The 21,010-nt window shown below is 44.2% G+C and overlaps 1 protein-coding gene across 2 annotated transcripts; it reads right to left on the bottom strand.

Annotated features, from left to right (window-relative positions):
* Positions 1-7,796: 7,796 nt before the first annotated feature.
* LOC129681259 (zinc finger protein 394-like) lies at positions 7,797-20,958 on the bottom strand. Of its 2 annotated transcripts, XR_008720823.1 has the most exons (4): positions 20,445-20,958; positions 19,906-20,030; positions 18,444-19,622; positions 7,797-15,931 (listed from the first exon to the last, which is right to left on the bottom strand). XR_008720823.1 is itself a non-coding variant. In XM_055613170.1 (3 exons), exons 1-3 carry the CDS (start codon positions 20,775-20,777, stop codon positions 19,592-19,594), a joined length of 489 nt encoding a protein of 162 aa, XP_055469145.1. In that variant the 5' UTR covers positions 20,778-20,958; the 3' UTR covers positions 15,965-19,591. The 2 variants fall into 2 exon arrangements, 1 of the variants encoding a protein (XP_055469145.1); XM_055613170.1 differs by lacking the exon at positions 7,797-15,931 and having other exon boundaries at positions 15,965-19,622.
* Between the last annotated feature and the right edge of the window lie 52 nt (positions 20,959-21,010).

Below are 21,010 nucleotides of genomic sequence, written 5' to 3'. Positions count from 1 at the left end.
CTCACCAATTTTGGAGTTTAAGATCCTGTGCTTTTGCAATTCAAGCAAAGGGAACAAATAGATTTTCTTTTAAGAAAACCACCCATTTTAGTTTCCATTATCCTCAAAAGTCAAAGTGAAATTTACTTGTTTCACAAATCAATGGAAAATTATCAGTATTTTTTTATTTCAAATGAGTTGATTACTATCTTTTAAAATAAAATGAGGATTTCAAACTGTGGAGTAAAGGGGAACTGAGTAGAAATGACAAGAAAGATGGACAGATTGGACAGACAGCTGGGCCATTCACTTATTTTAGGCCTGCATTGGTCAGACACTAAGTCACCATTTTCCTAGGGTGGGAACTCACCTTGAGAGAAAAACGTTGAGGGTTGAGTTTTCTCTCAGTGTTGAGAGAAAAATGGATGCATTTGGTTGTTCCCATAATGTATAGAAGAACTCTCCTGTACCTTTCATTTTTCTCACAATTTATTAAATAGATCTTTAGAAATATTACTCAATAAAGTCCAGAAAATTTACCCCCAAAACTGAGTAACTTTTATTGATGTTTGTCCTAAAAATCCATTTACATGCTTACGAGAATTTTGTACCGTTAGACCAATTTTATACCTTTGAAAATAATATGAAAGCTATGATCATGGCCTCTGGAGATTATATGTGAACCAGAAAACACCTCTGTTCTCACATGTGACAATAGTATCTAACTAATATATATATATGTAATATAAGTTTATTGTCAAGAAAATCAAATCTCCATTTTTATATATTGTTTTTCTTTTTTAGTGATCGTGGAACTCTAATAAAAATTTTCTCAATATATTTTCTTTACTTCCTCTGGATGCTCCACATCCCACTTTCCATCCTGTGCCATTTACTTCATCTGTGCCCACCATGATATGTGGTCCCTGGAACCAGTATAGACCAGGGAGCCTCAGTTCCCTGGCATATGCTATCTGCGGTACCCACCCTGATCTGGACACCAAGGCCAGCACACACCAGGGAGCAGCAGTTCCTGGGACTACACCTTTTCCTGGAACCCATCCAAATCTGCAGCCTCCAAGTCCAGGAAGAGTTTGGGAACAGTAGAACCTATACTGATCTGAGGCACTGGAGATCAACAAGGATCAGGGAGCAGCAATAAAAAACCAAAGAACTGCAGCCACCTAGGACCATGAGCTGTACCCACAACCCTACATTATCTATTACCATCAGAGACCAGTAGACCTGCTAATAAGTGAGTCAACCAGATGGCTAAGGGCCAGTGCAAGAACACCAGCAACAAAACCCAGGGCCATATGACACCACTTTCCTACCACCTCCAGCCCTAGGGATCCTATCACACCAGAGGCACAAAAAAAAAAAACAACGAAATTTGAGGTTATGAAAAATGATAGAGGCCTTAAAAGGAGAAAATAAATATTTTAAAGAACATCAGAAACATACAACTAAACAGGTGAAGAAGTTGAATAACCCCCTTAAACACAGGAAAATACAATAAAAATGGAGAAGGAACTGAACAAATCCCTTAAAGAAATAAACACACAGAGAGACACACAATCAAATGAGAGAAAGAAATGAATAAAACTGTCCTGGACCTAAAAATGGAAATAGAGGCAACAGAAAAATCACAAGCTAATACAATCCTGGAAATGGAAAACCAAGGGAAGAGAACAGTAACTACAGACACAAGCATTAATAACAGATTACAGGGGATGTAAGAGAGAATCTCAGATGTAGAAGATAAGGTTGAATAAATGGATACATCAGTCATAGAAAATGTTAAACCTAAAACGTTCCTGACACAAAACATCCAAGAAATCTGGAAAAATATCCCCAACCTAAAACAAGAAATACCTATAAACATACAAGAAGCCTACACAACACTGAATAGACTAGACCAGAAAATTCTCCTGTCACATATTATTCAAAACACTAAATATACAAAGAAAGAATATTAAAAGCCACAAGTTAAAAGACCAAGTCACATATAAAGGCAAAACAATCAGAATTACACCTGACTTCTCAACAGTCTGGGAAAGCCATAAGGGCCTAGACAGATATCATGCACACACTGAGGGAGCACAGACATCACCCCAGACTACTATACCCACCAAAACTTTCAGTCACCATAGATGGAGAAAACAAAGTATTTCATGACAAAACCAAGTTTAAATAGTACCTAATATATACATATATATATGAAATATATATTTCTAAATATATATACATATATATAAATATATATTTATATATATATATATATGTATATATATATATATATACCACAGCAGTACTTAGCATCTGCAGGATCACCAAGCAGGAACAACGTGGTACCAGCAGTTCCCCTGATGAGTGTAGGGATAGTGTCTGTTTCTCATCTCTTCATACTAATTTGGAAGTTATGAGTTCACAGGCTTACATATATGGACCCCTTTGAACAACCAATATAATTAGTGATTTTACCTTTCATATTTTAAATAGTTTTTGAGAAAAAATCTACAGTGTGGTCCACAAACTTCCAATACTCATAAGTCAGCTTCAAAATAACTACAATTGCTGACATCTGCTATCACACCTCTCTCCATTTCACAATTGTTGCTATTCCTTCAATTCAAATAGCAGAATCATACTTTAAATAATTCATTTTTAAAAATGACTAAATCATTTGTGATAACAAAGTGAAAATATGTACAGAAGAAAGTCCATTAAGCTTCAACCCTACTTCAAAAAGTATGTGCCGCTGTGAAATTCTGAGAGTAAGAAAAATACCATTACCATAGGAAGAGCAGACCAACTGGCTATCTAATATCAAATGGACAATCCTGAAAACATATATACAATTAATATTATACTGACTGGGCTGATTATGTAGTTAGGAATATATATCCACACGCATATATGTACCTTAATATACATATACTTCTGTAACAATAATTAATTTAAAAAAAAGCTATGATTTTAAAAGAGACCAAGTAAGAGAACATGAGAGGATGTGTAATAAGAAATAAAATGGGGAAATAATGAAGTAATTATAAAGCAAAACATAAATCAAAAACTATTTTATTTTTGTACAGTAAAGCCTAATCAAAGTGTAGCCTCTAATACTATGGCAGGTATGAGGGACAACTCACAGGTTATTAGACACAACCAAACATCATTAAACAAGGAGAGATGTATTTTTCTTGTTCTGTGTCTTCTGAATTTTGTGGGACCTTGGCATAGCAAGGTTTGGTATATTCCACCGGTGGTGAACTCCTCACAGGCTTTCATTTGGGTAAATATGGATTCTCCTGGGACAGGTCTCAACCTAACAGAACAGGTATTCACTGGATAATTACAACACTGATATCCATACTAACTTTCAAAGGGTGCACAGTTTTAAAACACAGGCTCAATTCCAAAAGCAGAATTCTGTTGAGCTATAAACATATATAAAATGTAATAGAAGGGAAGTACTGGGAATAGATTGGAGAAATGGGCTTTTTTTCCAGAAGTGATCAACTTGAGAGTCATGAGAAGACTCAAGTTTGAAGAAGTGCAGCTGGCAGGATATAGAACAGTGGTTAACACTTTAATACAGTTACTCATGTCATAGGATACAACCATAAAATTATTTTATGATTATGGTTTATTATTATAAAATTATTTCATTGCTACTTTATACTGTAATTTTGTTACTGTTATGAATTCTAATGTAAGTTTCTGATAGGAAGATATCTAATATGCCATCTCCAAACGGTTCAGGACCAACAAGTTGTGAATCGCTTGTCCAGAGTGAGGAAGGGGATGTGTGAAGTGACTGTATTTCAAGTAAAATCATTTTTTTTAAATTTGAGTAATAAAGGCTATCTATTACTAATGAAGTTTACCAATATTATTCATGATTTAAAAATAAAAGCAGGAAGCACATTGCAAAGCATCATATTGGAGAGAAAAAGAAATACTCAAATACTAGAGTGATTCACAAAAAAGACAGATTGATGCCAAACATTAAATGATCATTGGAGCAGAAACATGGATGTCATTGTTCACCCTAATGTAATATGTGTGCAATAAGAGGTGAAATACTTGGTGAAAACATGGTGAAATGTATATTTATCCCCATTTATTAATTCCTAATGCTTTTAACCTATCAAAGTTCCACTTGAAAAAGGCAACATGGAGATGCCATTAACCCTGTGAACCTTAGAGCCTAAGAGATGTAAAAATCGTAGGTTTTCAAAGGGAATGTGCTTTGCTAAGATAGTCAGAAAGCTTCATGCACAAGAAAGTCAGACAGCATTGATGTCTAACAAAGGAGGACACTTGCTTATTAGTATATAGAAAAGGCTAAAGACACATAGAATGGTGATTGAAACAAGCTGGAAGATACTTGGTAAATCTCATGATCAAATATGTAGTATTATCTTGGACACATGATAATCATGAACAGATCATGTAAAATCAGAATGCCTATTTCTTTAAATGATTGAATTTTGTTGATAGTAAACTGTACCTTCTGTAAACTGTGTAGTTTAATATTTATAGTTTTACAGTATTAAATGAGATAGAAAAACTCTACCAAATTGTATAAAGTACTTTATAAAGATTTTCTACTTAATACTTCTTTCAAATGACTGAATCATTGGAATCCAGTCAAAAATACTGATATACATCTATGTATTGGCATTGAAACACCATAACTAAAGAAGTCCATTACTTTGTAAGTGAATGTAAGTAGACGTGAAGAAAATAATCAGGTTTTTCTAATGGTTTAAACTAGTCAGTACGGAGGACATATATCCAAAAATGGCCATCTTTGTCCATCTCAAGATGGAGTATAGGATTTATGGGGTTACAAACAAACAAACAAAAACAGACACATCAAAAAAATATTCATCAAGAATTTGTGAGACAGTTCTTACACAGAAAGAGAAGTCATTTTCCTTGCCTCTGGCAAAAGGGACATATGGCACTTCATTGACTGTGATATCAGGATATCAGCAACAATGCTGGAATCCAGGTCAAGTGAAGGGAAGTAAAAGTACATTATACATCTCAGAACCCACACATGTATTCCTGTCACTTCCCAAACAAGCCTATCTCCTCCTGCACTCTGCTAACTCCCAAAATATTCTAGGATTACTCTCTATCTCTTTATGAAGTCAGTTACTTTACTTGTCTGATCTATCTCCACTTTTCTATCTTAATATTCTTTCTTTTCTCCCAGACAGCTTGGTCACATGAAGTATGTTTTTCTCCCCTCTGATCTGAACTTTTCTAGAATCCTCTGAACATTTTTCATCTTTTATCCATAATAACATTCTTTCCTGTAATCATCTAAGATTTGGTGTTTTTTCCTGTTTTCCAGATCATATAATTGAATATTTAAAATATATCTGTACTTAAGTGATTATTAGTCTGCTAAAAATAAGGAATGCATACAGAGATATGAAATGAATGAAAGTGTCAAAGAAAGCAGCCAATGGTTTTCAATATACACATAAATAAAAGGTATGTAATGTAAAGGTATGTTAAAAGTAGTACCAATTCAGTTTTATGATAACAGAATTGAAAGTAAATAAGCATGTTTGGAAAACAGTTGTCTAATCTGAATCTATACCAAAATATTGAAATTTAGGTTCCAAAGAAAACAAAATATGTCAAAAACAATAAAAGTCTGTTGAAAACCAGAGAGTTTTTGAGATTTTAAGGTTGAAAGCTGACACAAATTTAAAACAAATCCTTGTAGTCAGGATGAGTACCAAAATTAGATGGTATAGAGAATAGTCCTCACTCATAACTTGGTCAGATATGCAAACACCTTTCTCCTTTATAGCTCAGAGCAGACTTCAGGTAATTTTTTTCTTTCTAAATTGTAGTGTGAGTAGTTTTTCATGAATATGGGTTTACATAATCTGAATGAATCGAGACATAATGCTGCCTGAAACCATTAGTGTATCATGAGAATCATAACAGTCATTTAAAAATACCTTTACAGTGGAGTCTGGAATGGAGAATCTTTTACTGGGCACAAATTAAGCTTTTCTCTCCTAGCAGTAAACAAAAATTGCTACAGCAGTTTGTAGACAAACTACTGAAGAGCACACATTCTGTAGTAGAGGGGGAAACCACTGTGATGTCAACATTCCAAGGTTCATGCCATAACTGACAAAGTGACACATGCATTTCACTTCTTTCAAACTGTTGACTTTAAAACAGTGATTCTGAACAATTCTTGAACAACATGTGTTTGGAATAACATTTTCACAATCATATATGTGTGTATGTTTGTATAAAAGATATATGATATAGATGATAGATAGGTGATTGATGTTAGATAGGATAGATACCTATAAGATATGTGCAAAAATAGGAGGAATACTTGTATAAAACATCATGATAGACTAGGGTCAAATAGAGGGGGAGGAGGACCTTCCCTATCAGTGCACTAGGGGAAGGGCATGGGGGAGAGGAGAGGAGGGTGGGATTGGGAGGAGATGAGGGAGGGGACTACAACCGCAATGTAATTTGAATAAATTGTAATAAACGATAATAACAAATATCAAAAAGACAGTAATGTAAAAAAAATCATGAAATTTATATTCATCTCGAAAGGCTAATTCCTAATTCTTTTAACCTGTTAAAGGCACATGTGAAAAAAAGCTTCAGGCAAAACCATTAAGAATGTGAACCTTGGAGTCTAACACATGCAAAAATAATAGCAGACTTTAAAGATGAATGTGCTTTACTGAGATACAGTCAGAAATCTTCATGCACAGAGAAGTCAGAACATTTTAAAGATTGGAGAGGGGTGCACATGCTTATTAGTATATAAATTTTATATATTAATCCTAGAGAAACAAAGAATTGTGACTGAAACATGAGAGATACTCTGTTAAGTTTCCTAATAAAGAAATGTAGTATACCTTGGACATAAAATAATCACGGACAAATCATTCAAAATTAGAATGCCTGTCTTTAACATGATTGTATTTGGTGATAGTAATAATTTTCGCTTTCTCAAAGTGTGTAATTTCATTAATATGTGTAATTATACATTTCTAAATAAGACAGGAAAACTCTACCAAACTATAAAGTTCTTCATAAAGATATTCTGCTGAATAAATATGATTTTTAAAATATGATACATATGAGTATGGGAAATAAAAACACATCAGAAGAAAATTTATATAGTGGCATGAGGTAACTAAACCCATTATTTTTAAAATAGTAGTAATAAACACGTGTGAAGAAAGTAACCAGGCTTTCCTAATAGTATAAACTAGTTAGGTCCCAGGGAGTACAAATATCCAAAAATGACAGTCCTGGACCTGCTCAACATGCATTATAAAAGGAATTCTGAAAGAAACATGCAAAAACCAAACATACAAAAAAAAAAAAAAAAAGGGAAAAAAATAGCATTCATCAAGAATTTCTGAAATAGTCCAGCAAATAAGTCATTTTCCTTGCTCCGACAAAACGGACATATGGCTCTCTATTGACTTATGACTCCTATCATGATATCAACACCTATGGTGACCTCCAGGTTCCTTGAAGGGGATGTAAATGGACTTGTTATACATCTCAAAACATCCATCTAGATCCCTATGCTTTCCCAAACAACCTAATCTCTTTCTGCACTATCCTAATTTCCTAAATAACCTAGAAATACCCTGAATTTTTTTACACTAATTATTTATAAATTTCATACCTTCATCCCAGGCCCCACCCCTTCTCTCCTCACAGTCCCACCACCATTCTCCCCTCCCCTATTACTTCATTCTTTTCAGAGAGACTCATTATATGTACCAACCCACCCTAACATCACATCAGGCAGGACTAAGAGCATCCTCTCTCACTAAGGAAAGGCAAGACAGCCCAGCTAGGGGAAAGGGAACTAAGGGCAAGCAACAGAGTCAGAGACAGTTCTCAGTCCAATTGTTAGGGGACCCATATGTTGACTAAGCCGCACATCTGCTACATATGTGTAGGTGGACCTAGGTTCAGCCTGTGCACTTATGAAAGCACAGTTTGTCTCTGTCTAAGCTATCTCTACTTTTCTCTTAATATTCTTTACTCTCTTCAAGACAGTCTTGGTCATATCAAGTCTGCTACGTTTTTTTTTTCTTCTGTGCTCTGAACTCTTCCAGGTGCCTCTGAACATTTTTCCTCTCTGATCCATAATAAAATCATTCCCTGTAATAACAGAGTGGCTACTATTTTACTGGCTTGTCTACTGTTCCTGCTCATACAGTTTGAATATTTAAAGTATATATTTTATTAATTGAATATTACTATGCCTAAGTCATTTTACTTCATTCAAGGAATATGTACTGACAAACTATAGTTTTTACTTGAGAAGGATTAAAGATCCCTCTGAACTGAACAGTCAAAGAGAGACATCTGCTAATGGTTGTCATCAAACGCATCTGGCAAAAATGTAAAGGTATTTTATAAAATATTGCCAATGCAGTTTCATGATAAAATTGAAATTAAATGAGTATGTCTAGAAAGTTATTCCTATCTAGCAGAATCAATGTTCATATATTGAGAAATATATTGTTGAAACCAGAAGGTTGTTGAATTTGGGGCTGAAATCTGAGCAGTTTCCAACAAAGCTTTGTTGGCATAGTGGATAAACAACTAGATGTAACAGAAAATAATCTCTTATAACTTGGGCATATAGTTTTGAAGATACATGGATATCATTCTCTTGTATAATAACTCAGCATACCTCTCTGTCATGATAACTTTGCTTCTTTGGGGCAATGGTATTGACTATTTCTAACAGGAATAGCTTTTCATAAAATAACTGTTAACTAGATCAGATGTTCTAGAGAAATGAAGACAGAACGTTTCCTGAAATCATTGGTCTAGCATGAAAATCATAATGATCATTTTAAAATACCTTTACAGTGGAGACTGGGATAGAGAAACTTTCACTGGGCACAAAATTTTCCTTTTCTTTCCTGGCACTAACCAAAAATGGCTCAGCAGTTTGTAGACAAACCACTGAAGTGTAAACATTCTGTAGTAGTCGGGGAGAAACCACTGTGATATCAACATTCCAAGGCACAGGCCATAACTGACAAAGTGACACATGCATTTCAAATGCTTCAGAATTTTTACTTTAAGACATTGATTTTGAAATAATTTTGAACCACGTGTTTCAAACAAATAACATTCAAAACTGTGTGTGTATGTGTGTAAGAGCTATATGATACAGATGATAGACTGAAGATAGATGTTAAATAGAAGGATAGATAACTGTAATGATATCAGTGAAACAATAGGAGAAAGTCTTGTATAGGGTTAAATAGAAGGGGAGGATGACCTTCCCTAACAGTGGACTAGGGGAGGGGTGTAAGGGGAGAAGAGGGAAGGAGGATGGGATTGGGAGGTGATAAGGGAGGGGGCCACAGCTGCACTGTAATTTGAATAAATTGTAATAAATGATATTATTAAAAAGACAGTAATGTAAAAAAAAATCATGAAATTTATATTCATCTCTAAGGATTATCAATTCCTAATTCTTTTAACCTGTTAAAGGCCCATGTGAAAATAGGCAACATGCAAAGTCATTAAAACTATGAACCTTGGAGTTTAACACATGAAAAATCATAAAATAATTTAATGATTAATGTGCTTTCCTGAGATACAGTTAGAAAGTTTCATGCACACGGAAGTCAGAAAGCTTTGAAGAGTGGAGTGAACATGCTTATTAGTATACCATAAATTTTATATATTAATCCTAGAGACACAAAGAATTGTAACTGAAACATGGGAGATACTCTGTAAATTTCATAATATGTACTATACCTTGGACATATAATAATCATGGGCAAATCATTCAAAATTAGAATTGTCTGTCTTTACGGTGATTGCATTTGCTGATAATTTTTGACTTCTGCAAAATGTGTAATTTCATTAATACGTGTAATTATACCATTCTCATTAAGATAGCAAAATTCTACCAGACTGTTAGGTTCTTCATAAATATATTCTGCTGAATAATTATGATTTTAAAAATATGACACATTTGAGTATGAGAAATAAAAACACATCAGAAGGAAATCTATATAGTGGCATGCGGTAACTAAACCCATTATTTTTTAAATAGTAGTAATAAATACGTGTGAAGAAAGTAACCAGGCTTTCCTAATAGCATAAACTATTTAGGTCCCAGGTAGTGCAAATATCCAAAAATGACAGTCCTGGACCTGCTCAACACACAGTATCAAAGGAATTCTGGTGATTAGAAAAAACCAAACAAAAAAAACCACACAAACCAAAAACAGCATTCATCCAGAATTAGTGAAATAGTTCTTGTCGAGAGAAATGACCATTTTTTATACTCCGACAAAAGGGACATATGGCTCTCTATTGACCTGTGACTCCTATCAGGATCTCAACACCCATGGTGGCCTCCTGGTCTCCTGAAGGGGGAGTAAATGTACTTGTTATACACCTCAAAACACCCATCTAGATTGTTGTGCCTTCCCACCAGCCTCATCTATTTCTGCACTATCCTAATTTCCTAAATAGTCTAAAAATTACCCTGTCTTTCCTTCCACCAATTAATTTATTAATTTCATATCTTCATCCAGGCCCCCATCCCTTCTCTCCTCACAGTCCCACCACCATTCTCCCCTCCCCCATTACCTCATTCTCTTCAGAGAGACTCATTATGTGTACCAACCCACCCTGACATATCACACACATCAGGCAGAACTAAGAGGATCCTGAGGACAGGCAAGACAGCCCAGCTAGGGGAAAGGGACAGTCAGTGAAAGTTCTCAATTCAACTTTTAGGGGACCCACATGTTGACTAAGCTGCATATCTGCTACATAAGTGTAGGGGGACGTAGGTCCAGCCTGTGCACTTATGAAAGCAAAGTTTGTCTCTGTCTGAGTTATCTCCTACTTTTCTCCATTTCTTCTAGACAGTCTTGGTCATATCAAGTCTGCTTTTTTTCTGTGCTCTGAACTCTTCCAGGTGCCTCTGAACATTTTTCCTCTCTGATCCATAATAAAATTACTCACTGTAATAATGGACCAGCTACTATTTTGCTGGGTTCTCTGCTGTCCCTGCTCAAACACTTTCAATATTTAAAATATATATTTTATTAAGTGAATATAACTATGCCTAAGACATGTTACTTCATTCAAGGAGCCCCGATCCTAAGCTGAACAGCTCCTCCTCATATGATGCGGAGACTCTGGATGGATGACTTCAGGGTGTGGAGAAAGCAGAGCTCTGTCAGCCCTGGAGACCTTGGCTCCCTGCCACACTGCTGCACTCCCTGGCTTCAGTGCCTGCAGTCTCCTTTCCCAAGAGCTCACATCACCTCTGGCTGCACAGGCTCCTTTCTTCCCTCCCTTCCTTTCCTCTCTTTTCTTCCTTCTCTCCTTCCCTCCCTCCCACTTTTTCTTCCCCTCACTGCCTGGCCCTGGCCGGACTGGAACTCTGTATATACCAGGCTACCTCCAACTCATGGAGACCAACCCTCTTCTGACTCCTGGGATTAAAGACATGCGTCCCTAAGTCTGGACCTTTATTTCAAGATTTATGTCATTCTGTCGTTTTGTTTTTCGGAAACTGGGTCTCTCTATGTAGTCCTGGCTGTCCTGGCCTCACTCTGTAGACCAGGCTGGCCGTGAACTCAGATGCCCCCGCCTCCGCGAACACTGGGATCACAAGCGTGCTAACCACACCTGGCTAATTACGTATGTATGTATGTAGGCATGTATGTACGTATGTACATACGTACGTACGTTTGAATGCACCACGTGTGTCTGATGTCTGTGGATGATAGAACATCAGATTCCGTGGACCTGGAGTGACATTTGATTGTGAGCTGCCAAGAAGGTGTCGGGAACCACATCCTTAGTCCTAGCAGAGTGCTCTTAACTGCTAAGCCATCGCTCCAGCCCTATACTGCTCTTTGTATTATCACACTTGTTGCATACGTGCATGTGTATGCATGCATGTTCTATCTTCTCGGCTCATTGCATTATTTTTTTGGTGGCGTTGGGGGATAAGGTTTTACCATTTAGCTCAGGCTGGGACCAAGCTCAAAGCAATCCCTCTACCTCAGTCTCCCAAGCTTGGGAATTGCAGGACTGAGCCCATGGCCAACTGTGTAAACTGTGAAGCTGTGTCTGTGCACAGCTGTGTGGGCTGCTGGCTTCCACACGGCACCAAGCTTTCCTGAAGATGAGGGCAGCTCTGAGCCTCCACCCACCCACCCGCCAGGCACTGTGCTCCCCTTGGGGTGAGGACTCTGAGGCCAGCTCTTCTGCCAGGCAGTGTGGCTTAGTGGATACCCATGGCCCAGGCTGTACCCCAGTGCTGACAACCACAATTGGGGACACATACCCTGAAATCCCATATCATCATGGCCCCATCCATGCTAGTGGTGCAGAATTTGTGACAGTCCTGCTTGTCCACCTTGTAAATGGACACCTGGCTGAAAGAAGAGCGGGACCGTGAGGTCTGTGGAGGAGAGTAAGGCCAGCCCCCCAAGCCCCGCACTGACTCACGGCTAGGGGTACACTGGGCTCCAGATCCCTCAGGGCCACATGTGAGACCCTGTCCCAGAGCAGGAGGGGTCACTCACCCAGGATGTGGCCCAGTGGGCAGGCCTGAGACTACACCAGGCCCTGGCCGGGTCCCCAATGCCACATATACTGGGCGCTGGTGCTTGCATGGAGCCCTAACCATCTGAAGGTAGAGGCAGAAGGTTACAAGTTCAAGGTCACTGGGGCTGCAGGGAAGGGCTCAGAGGTTGACAGTGCTGGCTCCTCTTGCAGAGGTCCTGAGTTCAAGTCCCAGCACTCACAGGGTGGCTCACAGCTATCTGGTGTCAGAGGAGAGGGAGAGGGAAAAGGAGGGAGGGAGAGAGAGAGGGAAGAAGGGAGAGGGATGTAGAGAGAGAAGGTGAGAAAGGGAGGAAGAGAGGAAGGGAGGGAGAGAAAGAGAAAGAGGAAGGTAGAGAGAGAGGAAGAGAGAAAGGGAAAGAGTGGGAAAAAGGGAGAGAGGGAGTGAGAGGAAGGTAGAGAGAGGGAGAAAGAAAGGGAAAGAGAGTGGGAGAGAGGGAGAAAAGAGGAGAGGGGGAGAGAGAAAGGGAGAAAGAAGGAAAGAGGCTGAGAGAGGAAGGGAGAGTGGGAGAAAGGAGAGAGGTGGGAGAAGGAGAGGGAAGGGGAGAAAAGGGGAAGGAGGGGATGAGAGAAAGAGGGGGAAGGGAGAGAGGGGGAATGGAGAAGTAAGGGAAAGGGGAGGGAGAGGAATACAGGAAGGAAAAGGAGAGTGAGGGAGGGGGAAGGAGAGGGAAGAGAAGCAGCAGGAGGAAGACAGGGAGGGAGGGAGGGAGGGAGGAGGAAAGGCCACAGCCTCAGCATGGGGCTGGTAGAGACAGAACAGGGCTCAGCAGATACTGACACAAAGAACTGCTTTCTCCTTCCAAGCTCAGGCATGACTGGAGCATGGCTGAAGCCAACCAGTCCCCAACAAGGCCTCTGAGAGCAGACTGCTTGGGCAGCCAGAGCCTTCCTGGCTTTTGAAATCCGGCTTCAAGAGTCCCGGTTCCATCCCAAATCCACAACTCCGAAGGAAACAGGGAGACTCCATTTAATGCCCTCACCCACCCCCAGGTGCTTGCAGAACTGGCAAAGAAGGGTGAGCCAACCTGTCTGCAGAGCTTTCAGAGACCACCTCCTCCTCCTCAGATGCCAGCCTGGCCGGCTCGAGGGTTGAAGCCACAGTGCAGCCCTTGAAAAGGGCCTTTACACACTTATCATTTGAGGTTGTTATTAGTTCATTATGCTGTGTATTTGGTACACAGGTTAGTGGACGACTGTGAGAATCTGTTCTCCCTTCTCTGTGTGGGCTCTGGGCAGCACATGCGCCTTGTTTGCCACAGGAAGGTGGCACCCCGAGTGGGAGCACAATCCGGGGAACTGTGGGGGGGGGGAGTGTGCACAGGGCACATCCTGGGACTGGCACAGGCAGGTGGCACCCTGAGAAGGGGCACACTGCAAGAGACTGTGTGCAGCGTAGTGTGTGTGAAGCGCACCCTGCCTCACCTCCCCGGATGCTGGGATCGTGAGCCTGTGCCACCGTGTCTGGCTTGTAAACGTGTATTCATGCGGAGGAGTGAAAGCTTGACACCAAGGTCTCTGAAATGACCTCAGTGGCCTGTTCTTTAATCTCCCCCCACCCCCTGAGGCAGAAGCAGTCTTGCCAGGCCACAGAGGACAATGCAGCCACTCCTGATGAGACCTGATACTAGGGTCAGATGGAAGGGGAGAAGGACCTCTCCTATCAGAAGGAGCAAGGAGGAAATGAGGAAGGAAGGGATGATGGGGAGGGAGGGATAATATTGGAGGGAGGGAGGATGGTGGGGAGAGAAGGATGATGAGGAGGGAGAGAGGGATGGTGGGGAGGGAAGGATAATAGAGAGGGAGGGATGATGGGGAGTGAGGGTTGATGGGGAGAGAGGGATGATGGGGAGGGAGAGAGATGGTGGGGAGGAAGAGATGATGGGGGAGAGGGAAGACAGGAGGAAGGGAGGGGGGCTACAGCTGGGCTACAAAATAAATGAACTATAATTAATACAAAAACTAAAAATTTAATTTAAAAACAAAGTAAAACACAAACAACCAAAAAAAATAAATAAAACCTTGACACCAGCAAAGCTGTCCCAGAGCACAGTTCTGTAATGGTGACCCTTTCACAAGAAAACTAGTAGAGTCAGCACAGGGAGGACCAGATCCGAGCTGTCCACACGCCACTGCGTCCTCACGGGGAGGCCAGGAGGAGGCCATCCCCTGGGAACGTTACAGGCTGCCCATGGGAGGGTAAGTGCCAAGGCGCCCAAAAGCGAGCTCCAGGCTTCTTCCCTTGCCACAGAGCTACCTTTCACCACAGTCTGGTGACAAAGCACCATTTGGGTTCTCCCCGTAGACCTGGGGCACAAAGGCAGGAGGAAGATGGCACCTCTCCTGTTTGGGGGTGGTGTCAGGGGAAAGAGCTGAGGGATGTGTGTGTGTGCTGAGCGGGGCAGCAGCTTCAGCTCTGGTTATCTGGGACAGAGACTGGGCTGACCTTGAACTTTTGAGCCTTCTGCTTTCGCCACCACACTCTGTCCCATCTCCCTGGGGGCTGGTGGGGTCCACAGATGTGAGGAGACACTCAGGTGACTGCGGTGCCATCCTCCCAGCTCCCAGCCATGATCTTCATCAGGGTGGCAGAGACCGGGCCTGCTGGCTACAGGCGCTACCTGACAGGTGGGGGCGGGTTACTGACCCCCAGTGGGACCCAGCTGCTCTATCCTGGGCCTCTTGGCCAGCTGTATACACTCCTCCTAGCTGCAGTGCTCTAGGCTACTGTGTCCAGAGTGTGTGTGGCCAGCTGTATTCACTTCCCCTAGCTGCCAAGGAGAGCCAGCGTGTCGAGATGGCCAGCTGTATACTCCCCCTGGCTGTATATACTCCCTTTATCTGACATGGAGAGCCAGCATGTACAGATCCCTAGTTGTATATACCCCCCCATCCGCAACTGCCATGGTCTAGGAGAGCCAGCGTGTTCAGGTGGCCAGCTGTATACATTACTTCCCATAGGTGCCATGGAGAGCCAGCATGTACAGATCGCTGGCTGTATAAACAACCCCTAGCCGACATGGTCTAGGAGAGCCAAGCATGTACAGATTGCTAACTATATTCCCCTCTGCCCCCCCGCCCCCCGCAGCCAGGTGAGGACTCACTGCATGCTCTTAGAGGCATCGGCCACCGACACTGTGCTGTCATCACTGACCCAGGCCAGGTGACTCCCGCTGGCCGAGAAGCTGCCACCGCCAAACTCTGCCATCAGCTGGCCGAAGGGCATCTTGCTGTCCCATAGGGTGCTGGCTGGTTTTTGTCCACCTCCTTGATGTAGGCCGAGAACACTCTGTTATGGAAAGAGTGGGGGAGGTGGCGGGAGGCGGGTGGGGGGGGGGCAGATGCAGGAAAGGACAGCCAGGGATGTGCTTGCTGGACCAGCACGGGGACCCAAGTTCGGATCTGCATCACCCACAGGGAGCCAGAGATGGCAGCCTGCACCTGGAACCCAGGCATGGAGCCGGATGGACACAGGTCCTGGGCGCACACACACACAGATAAATAAAGATAGAGATGAAGATACCCAACAAAGGGCTGAGAGAGGGAGGCCTGCCCTGACAACAAAGGGATGGCCCCACCTTGGCTCCACTGTCACCTCTGAGGCCTTAGGAGGTTGAGGGACAGGGAAGGGCCAGAATCTGTCTCTTGCCTCTTCTGACTCCCTGGGAAGCATCTGAACGTGGCTGTGGCCCCTGGAGGCCAAGGCAGGAAGACCAGGAGTCAAGAGGAGTCAAGGAGGAGGAAGAAGAGGACGAGAAGAAGGAGGAGTCGAGGACGAAGAAGAGCTGAGGAGATGGTGAAGAGGAGTTGAGGAGAACAAGGAGGAGGAAAAAGGAGAGGAAAAGGAGGAGGAGGAGGAAGAGAAGGAGAAAGGAATAGGAAGGAGAGCCTGAACCTCAAGACTCTGTAAAACAATTCTGGGCCGCACGGCTTTAATCCAAGCACTGGGGGAGGTGGAGGCAGGGGGATCTCTGTGAGTTCGAGACCAGCCTGCACTACAGTGACTCAGATAAACCCTGTTTTCAAAACCAAACCAAAGCAAACCTCTAGTTCCCTAAGTCCAACTTCCAAATGACAGCTGCAGTTGAGGGTCTGCAAAGTTAGGGGCGTCGGCTTCTCCTGCCCAGGGGTCACGGGCAACTGTGAACGGAGATGTCCAGACAGTCCAGTCCTGTCTTAGTTGATGGAAGAGCCAGGGGACCCTGGATAACTAATGGACCACAAACTCCTGAGCACAGAGCCCCGATACTACCTTAGCTCCACCATCACCACCCAGATTTTTCTTGTTTGTTCACGGTGCTGAATAATGAACACAGCGCTTTGCTACAGACTTGGCAAATTCTCCACCACTGAGCAACCCTGCCCGCTTTTTTTTTCTTGTTTGTTTGTTTGTTTTTTGCTTATTCATTTTGTAATTAAGCCTGAGCATCAATGACAGGGCTGATTTTCTGGAAAATTTTCACATGGACCGGGAGGTGCTAACCTTCGAGCTGTGGTGCCCTGCCCCAGAAAATTATTGTCATTGTTGCTTTGTAACTGCAAATTTGCTGCTGATGTAAAGTGTGACATAAATGTGTTCTGGTGGTCTTGGGTGGCCCTCGTGAAAGGGTCGTTTTATCCACGGAGGGGTCATACTCCTCAGGCTGGGAAACCCTGACAAAGGCACTGAACGTGGGTCGACTCTGCCCCAAAGAGTCAAGACAAAACAGTGAAGAGTCAACATAAAACAGCGATGAATTCTTTGCTTTTCCTCTTGCTCAAGGGGAAAGGGCCCTGTTGAAGGACAGGTTTTAAAAAGCAACCGTGGCATGATTCTTAAAGCTCTAGCAGGGTGGGGAGTCTCCTCTAGCCTCAGGCTAAAGACAGTGGGAACATTCTGTCTGTACACCCTCAGGGACACGTGGATAAAGTCAGGTTCACTGTTCTCTGCAGTCTGTGGCCTGGGAAACAAAATGAAGACCTGAAACAGTCCAAGAAAGAGGCTGGTGGGCATGAAGGCATAGACTTGTAATTCTAGGACAAGAAGCTGAGGGAAGATGGTGAGCTCCAGACAACCTGGGTTTCATGCTTCCAACTCCTTGTCATATCAAAACCCAGTGAACTGATCAGAAAAGATGGCTCAGTGGTGACACACTTGCTGTTCTTCGAGAGGACTGGCTTGGGCTCCCAGCACCTGTATCAGGTGGCTCACAACCACCTCTAGCTCTTGGGCATCTCTTACCCCTTCTGGCTTTTGCCAGGCATGCATACTCACATGCACAAAGATAAATAAAATCAATTGACTTAAAAACTGAGGACAGGCTGAGAGAGAGACAGACATAGCATGAGCTCACCTGCACTCAAGACTACCCACTCTGCCTAAGACCCCTCACTGTACTGGCCAGGCTGCTGTGCCCAACGACCTGCTAACCCTATGGCTGAGTCCATCATATCTTCTGCCACTTGCTCTGTTCATCACTGTGCTTCAGTTCACTTGTTCTTTTTCTCTTTCTTGGGACAGGATCTCATACAGCCTGGCTGCCCTCAATCTTGGTCTGTAACTGAGCCTCTAATCTTAGCTCCACATGCAATGCTGGGTTTACAGGAGTGCAGCACCTGGCAGGCCTCCACAGTGCTGGGGGATGGTAACCAGCTCAGCAAATTCTCTACCTGCTGAACCATATCCCAGCCCCAGCTCCTTTTCTAAACCAGGAAGTTCCCTTTATCACCGAGCTGCTTACAGGGTACTGTACTTTGCAAATAAAGGAGCCCAAGGGGTACCTGTCAGTGCTGAGCAACAGGCAATGCCCATTTATCCTCACCTGCATTTGAAGTCACGTGACCCTGCAGCAAGCAAAATGTTGTTGGGGTGCCAGCCCAAGCAGAAGACTGTGGAGTGAATCGGCTTAATGTGCTTGCTCACCCACCTGAGAAAGGAAAAAACCTAGTTTATACTGTCCTCACAGACAAAAACAGCAGCATTTTCCAAGCCACCCCATAAACCCCCTCCAAATAAAAGTGATCTATTTGTTTACAAAAACCATTTCAATTCTGAAATCTACAGGCAACGTTAGCTACATTTACTGAGATAACCCGTGTACAAACCATCACTTTTAATGTTGTAAGGCTGTCCTTTGACTTAGGCGTGAGTATTTTCATGGGCTTCCTACAGTGCACAGCTGCTCCTGCTGAGGGCTGGCTTGCCCCCTGTCAGGGAAGAGCTCCCTACACAGAGTTCAGGCTGGCCTCCGACTTGCTGTGAACCCCACAATGCTCTCAAAGGCAAGCTAGAATTACAGGCCTGTGCCTGTAATTGGCCTGAGGGGCTGATGTACAGCTCACGTTCAGGGACTACATCTGGGACCACAGTAAGGTCCAGTCCGCCTACTGCCTCTCAGCGAACACATACAGTCAACTACTCCAAGGTAGTCAGGAGGAAACGCTTCCTATGTGAGTTAAGAAGATTTGGGGGCTGGAAAGGAGATGATGGGATGAAGGAAGAACTGGAGGGAGGAAAGAAGGGAAGGGAAATTAGAACGGCTCACCAGTTGTTTTCAGACTCAAAGTAGCAGACGAAGGAGCTGAGCCGGGCTCAACTCCTCACAGCAAACTTGTTCTCCAGGGGGGACTAATTCACAAAAGGGGCACCGTTGATCCTGAGCAAGGGCAGGGGCGGTGGCAACCTCCTCAAAGCCGCTCCTCCTTGGCCCGGCAGAGGACCTGCAAGATGGCCTTGCACCCTGGCTCTCCACTTCTCCAAAACTTTTCCTCCTTGGCCACGCAGAGGACCTCTACGGTGGCCGTGCGCCCTGGCTCTCCTGGAGAATCCTGGGGCTGGGATAGTGGTGGGACAGCATCTTTAGGTGGTTTCTCTTCCCTGTCGGGGTCTGTCCCCAGGAGCGCACCTTGTACCCAGGCCTGCACAGGCTTGGCCTATTCCTTGCAGTCCTCTTCCTGCTTTGGGATCAGGTCAGGGTTCCAGGCAGCTTGGTTCTCCAGACCTGAAATGGGAGAATGTTAGCAGAGAGAGTGAGAATGGGCTCAGCCCGGGACTCCAATGTCAGTGTCAGGACCCGAGGTCTCACTGGGATCGGGGTGGGGATCTATAAGAACTCTTCCTCTGGGCGATTGGGGCGAGGGAGGCAGGGTGGGAACTGGGGAATTCTGGGAAGAAGAGGGTTTCCAGAGGCAGGAGGCCAGGAACTGGGGCATTCTGGGAAGGATGCTTCATGACAGCATCCAGGCTCACCAGACCATAGGGCGTCGGAGAGGAGCATCACTCACCTGGCATGGCCGTTCTCCCGTAGTCCTCCGTGCTCTCTCCGTACAAGCGTTCTGGGGGGCCGCGGCCAGCTGCTGCCATTCTCCCCGGGTCGGAGATCCAGCTTCGGGCTTGAAAGACGGGTGCCCTGGAGGGACGCAGGCCTCAGTTAGTGCTCGCTGTCCCTGCTGAGAGCAAGGAGCTGGAGAGCCGAGTGACAGGATAACAAAGCGTCCCGTGTCATCTCGACTGGACTTAGGGTACCCTGAAATGTGGCTTCGGGGCTAGCCTGAGCTAGCCAGCAACTCCCAGCATCTCCCAGCAGATTTGATTGCGCTAAATGGGCGAAATGGAGACAAGGGGAGCGGCAGCGTCCACCTCCTCCTCACTGCTAACTGGGAAACAAGGGGACCAACCACACCCCTGTCGCACCTTCCTGGCCCTGGACTGTGGCTCTTGTTCAACCCTGACACCCCAAAATTCGGCCTTCCTTCTCGGAGCCCTTGACACGGCGGCGGGAAAATTCATTCCAATGTGGTCTCAGAAATTGGGGGGTCCTCACCTGCGGGGAGGCTAGGTGCAGGGCGCGCGCCCAGGCCGCCGTCTTCTCCCCGCTCTCGGGCGCCGGTGGCGCACGGGGTCCCGCAGCCGGTGCGGGAGGAGACTGAGGAACTGCTCGAGGACCAGCAGCTCCAGCATCTGTTCCTTGGAGCGCCGCTCGGGACGGCCAGCGGCGGCACAGCTCCCGCAGGCCGCTCAGCGCCTTCTCCGTGCCTGACACGTCCGCGTAACTCAGCCGCCGGAAGCGTCTCCGGGAGGTTTCGGGGTCCCGCCAGTCTCCGGGGACTTGCTTCTCCTCTTCCGCCTTCACCTCCACCTCGCAGCCCACCGCCATAACAGACTCGGACCTCCGAGACCCCGATGAGATTCCCGGAAAGCAGGGCGCGCGGCCACCGTCTCCCCCAAAACGCCACTGCGACAGCTCACAGCCCAGGCCAGCCCGCTAGAGGGAGAAAAATAAGGCCGGAAGTGTGTGGTCAACCCACACCGACTCCGAAGAGAGAGATAGAGAGGCGGCGCCCGTCCTAGGTATCTCCATGCGCCCTGGAGGACTAAGTGGCCTCTCCG

This window comes from Psammomys obesus, unplaced genomic scaffold (genome assembly GCF_907164565.1).
Source record: "Psammomys obesus unplaced genomic scaffold, mPsaObe1.curated_primary_1811, whole genome shotgun sequence".
Classification (NCBI taxonomy): domain Eukaryota; kingdom Metazoa; phylum Chordata; class Mammalia; order Rodentia; family Muridae; genus Psammomys; species Psammomys obesus.
The sequence above is the reverse complement of the archived record's forward strand: the minus strand, read 5'-3'. Positions and strand labels throughout refer to the sequence as shown.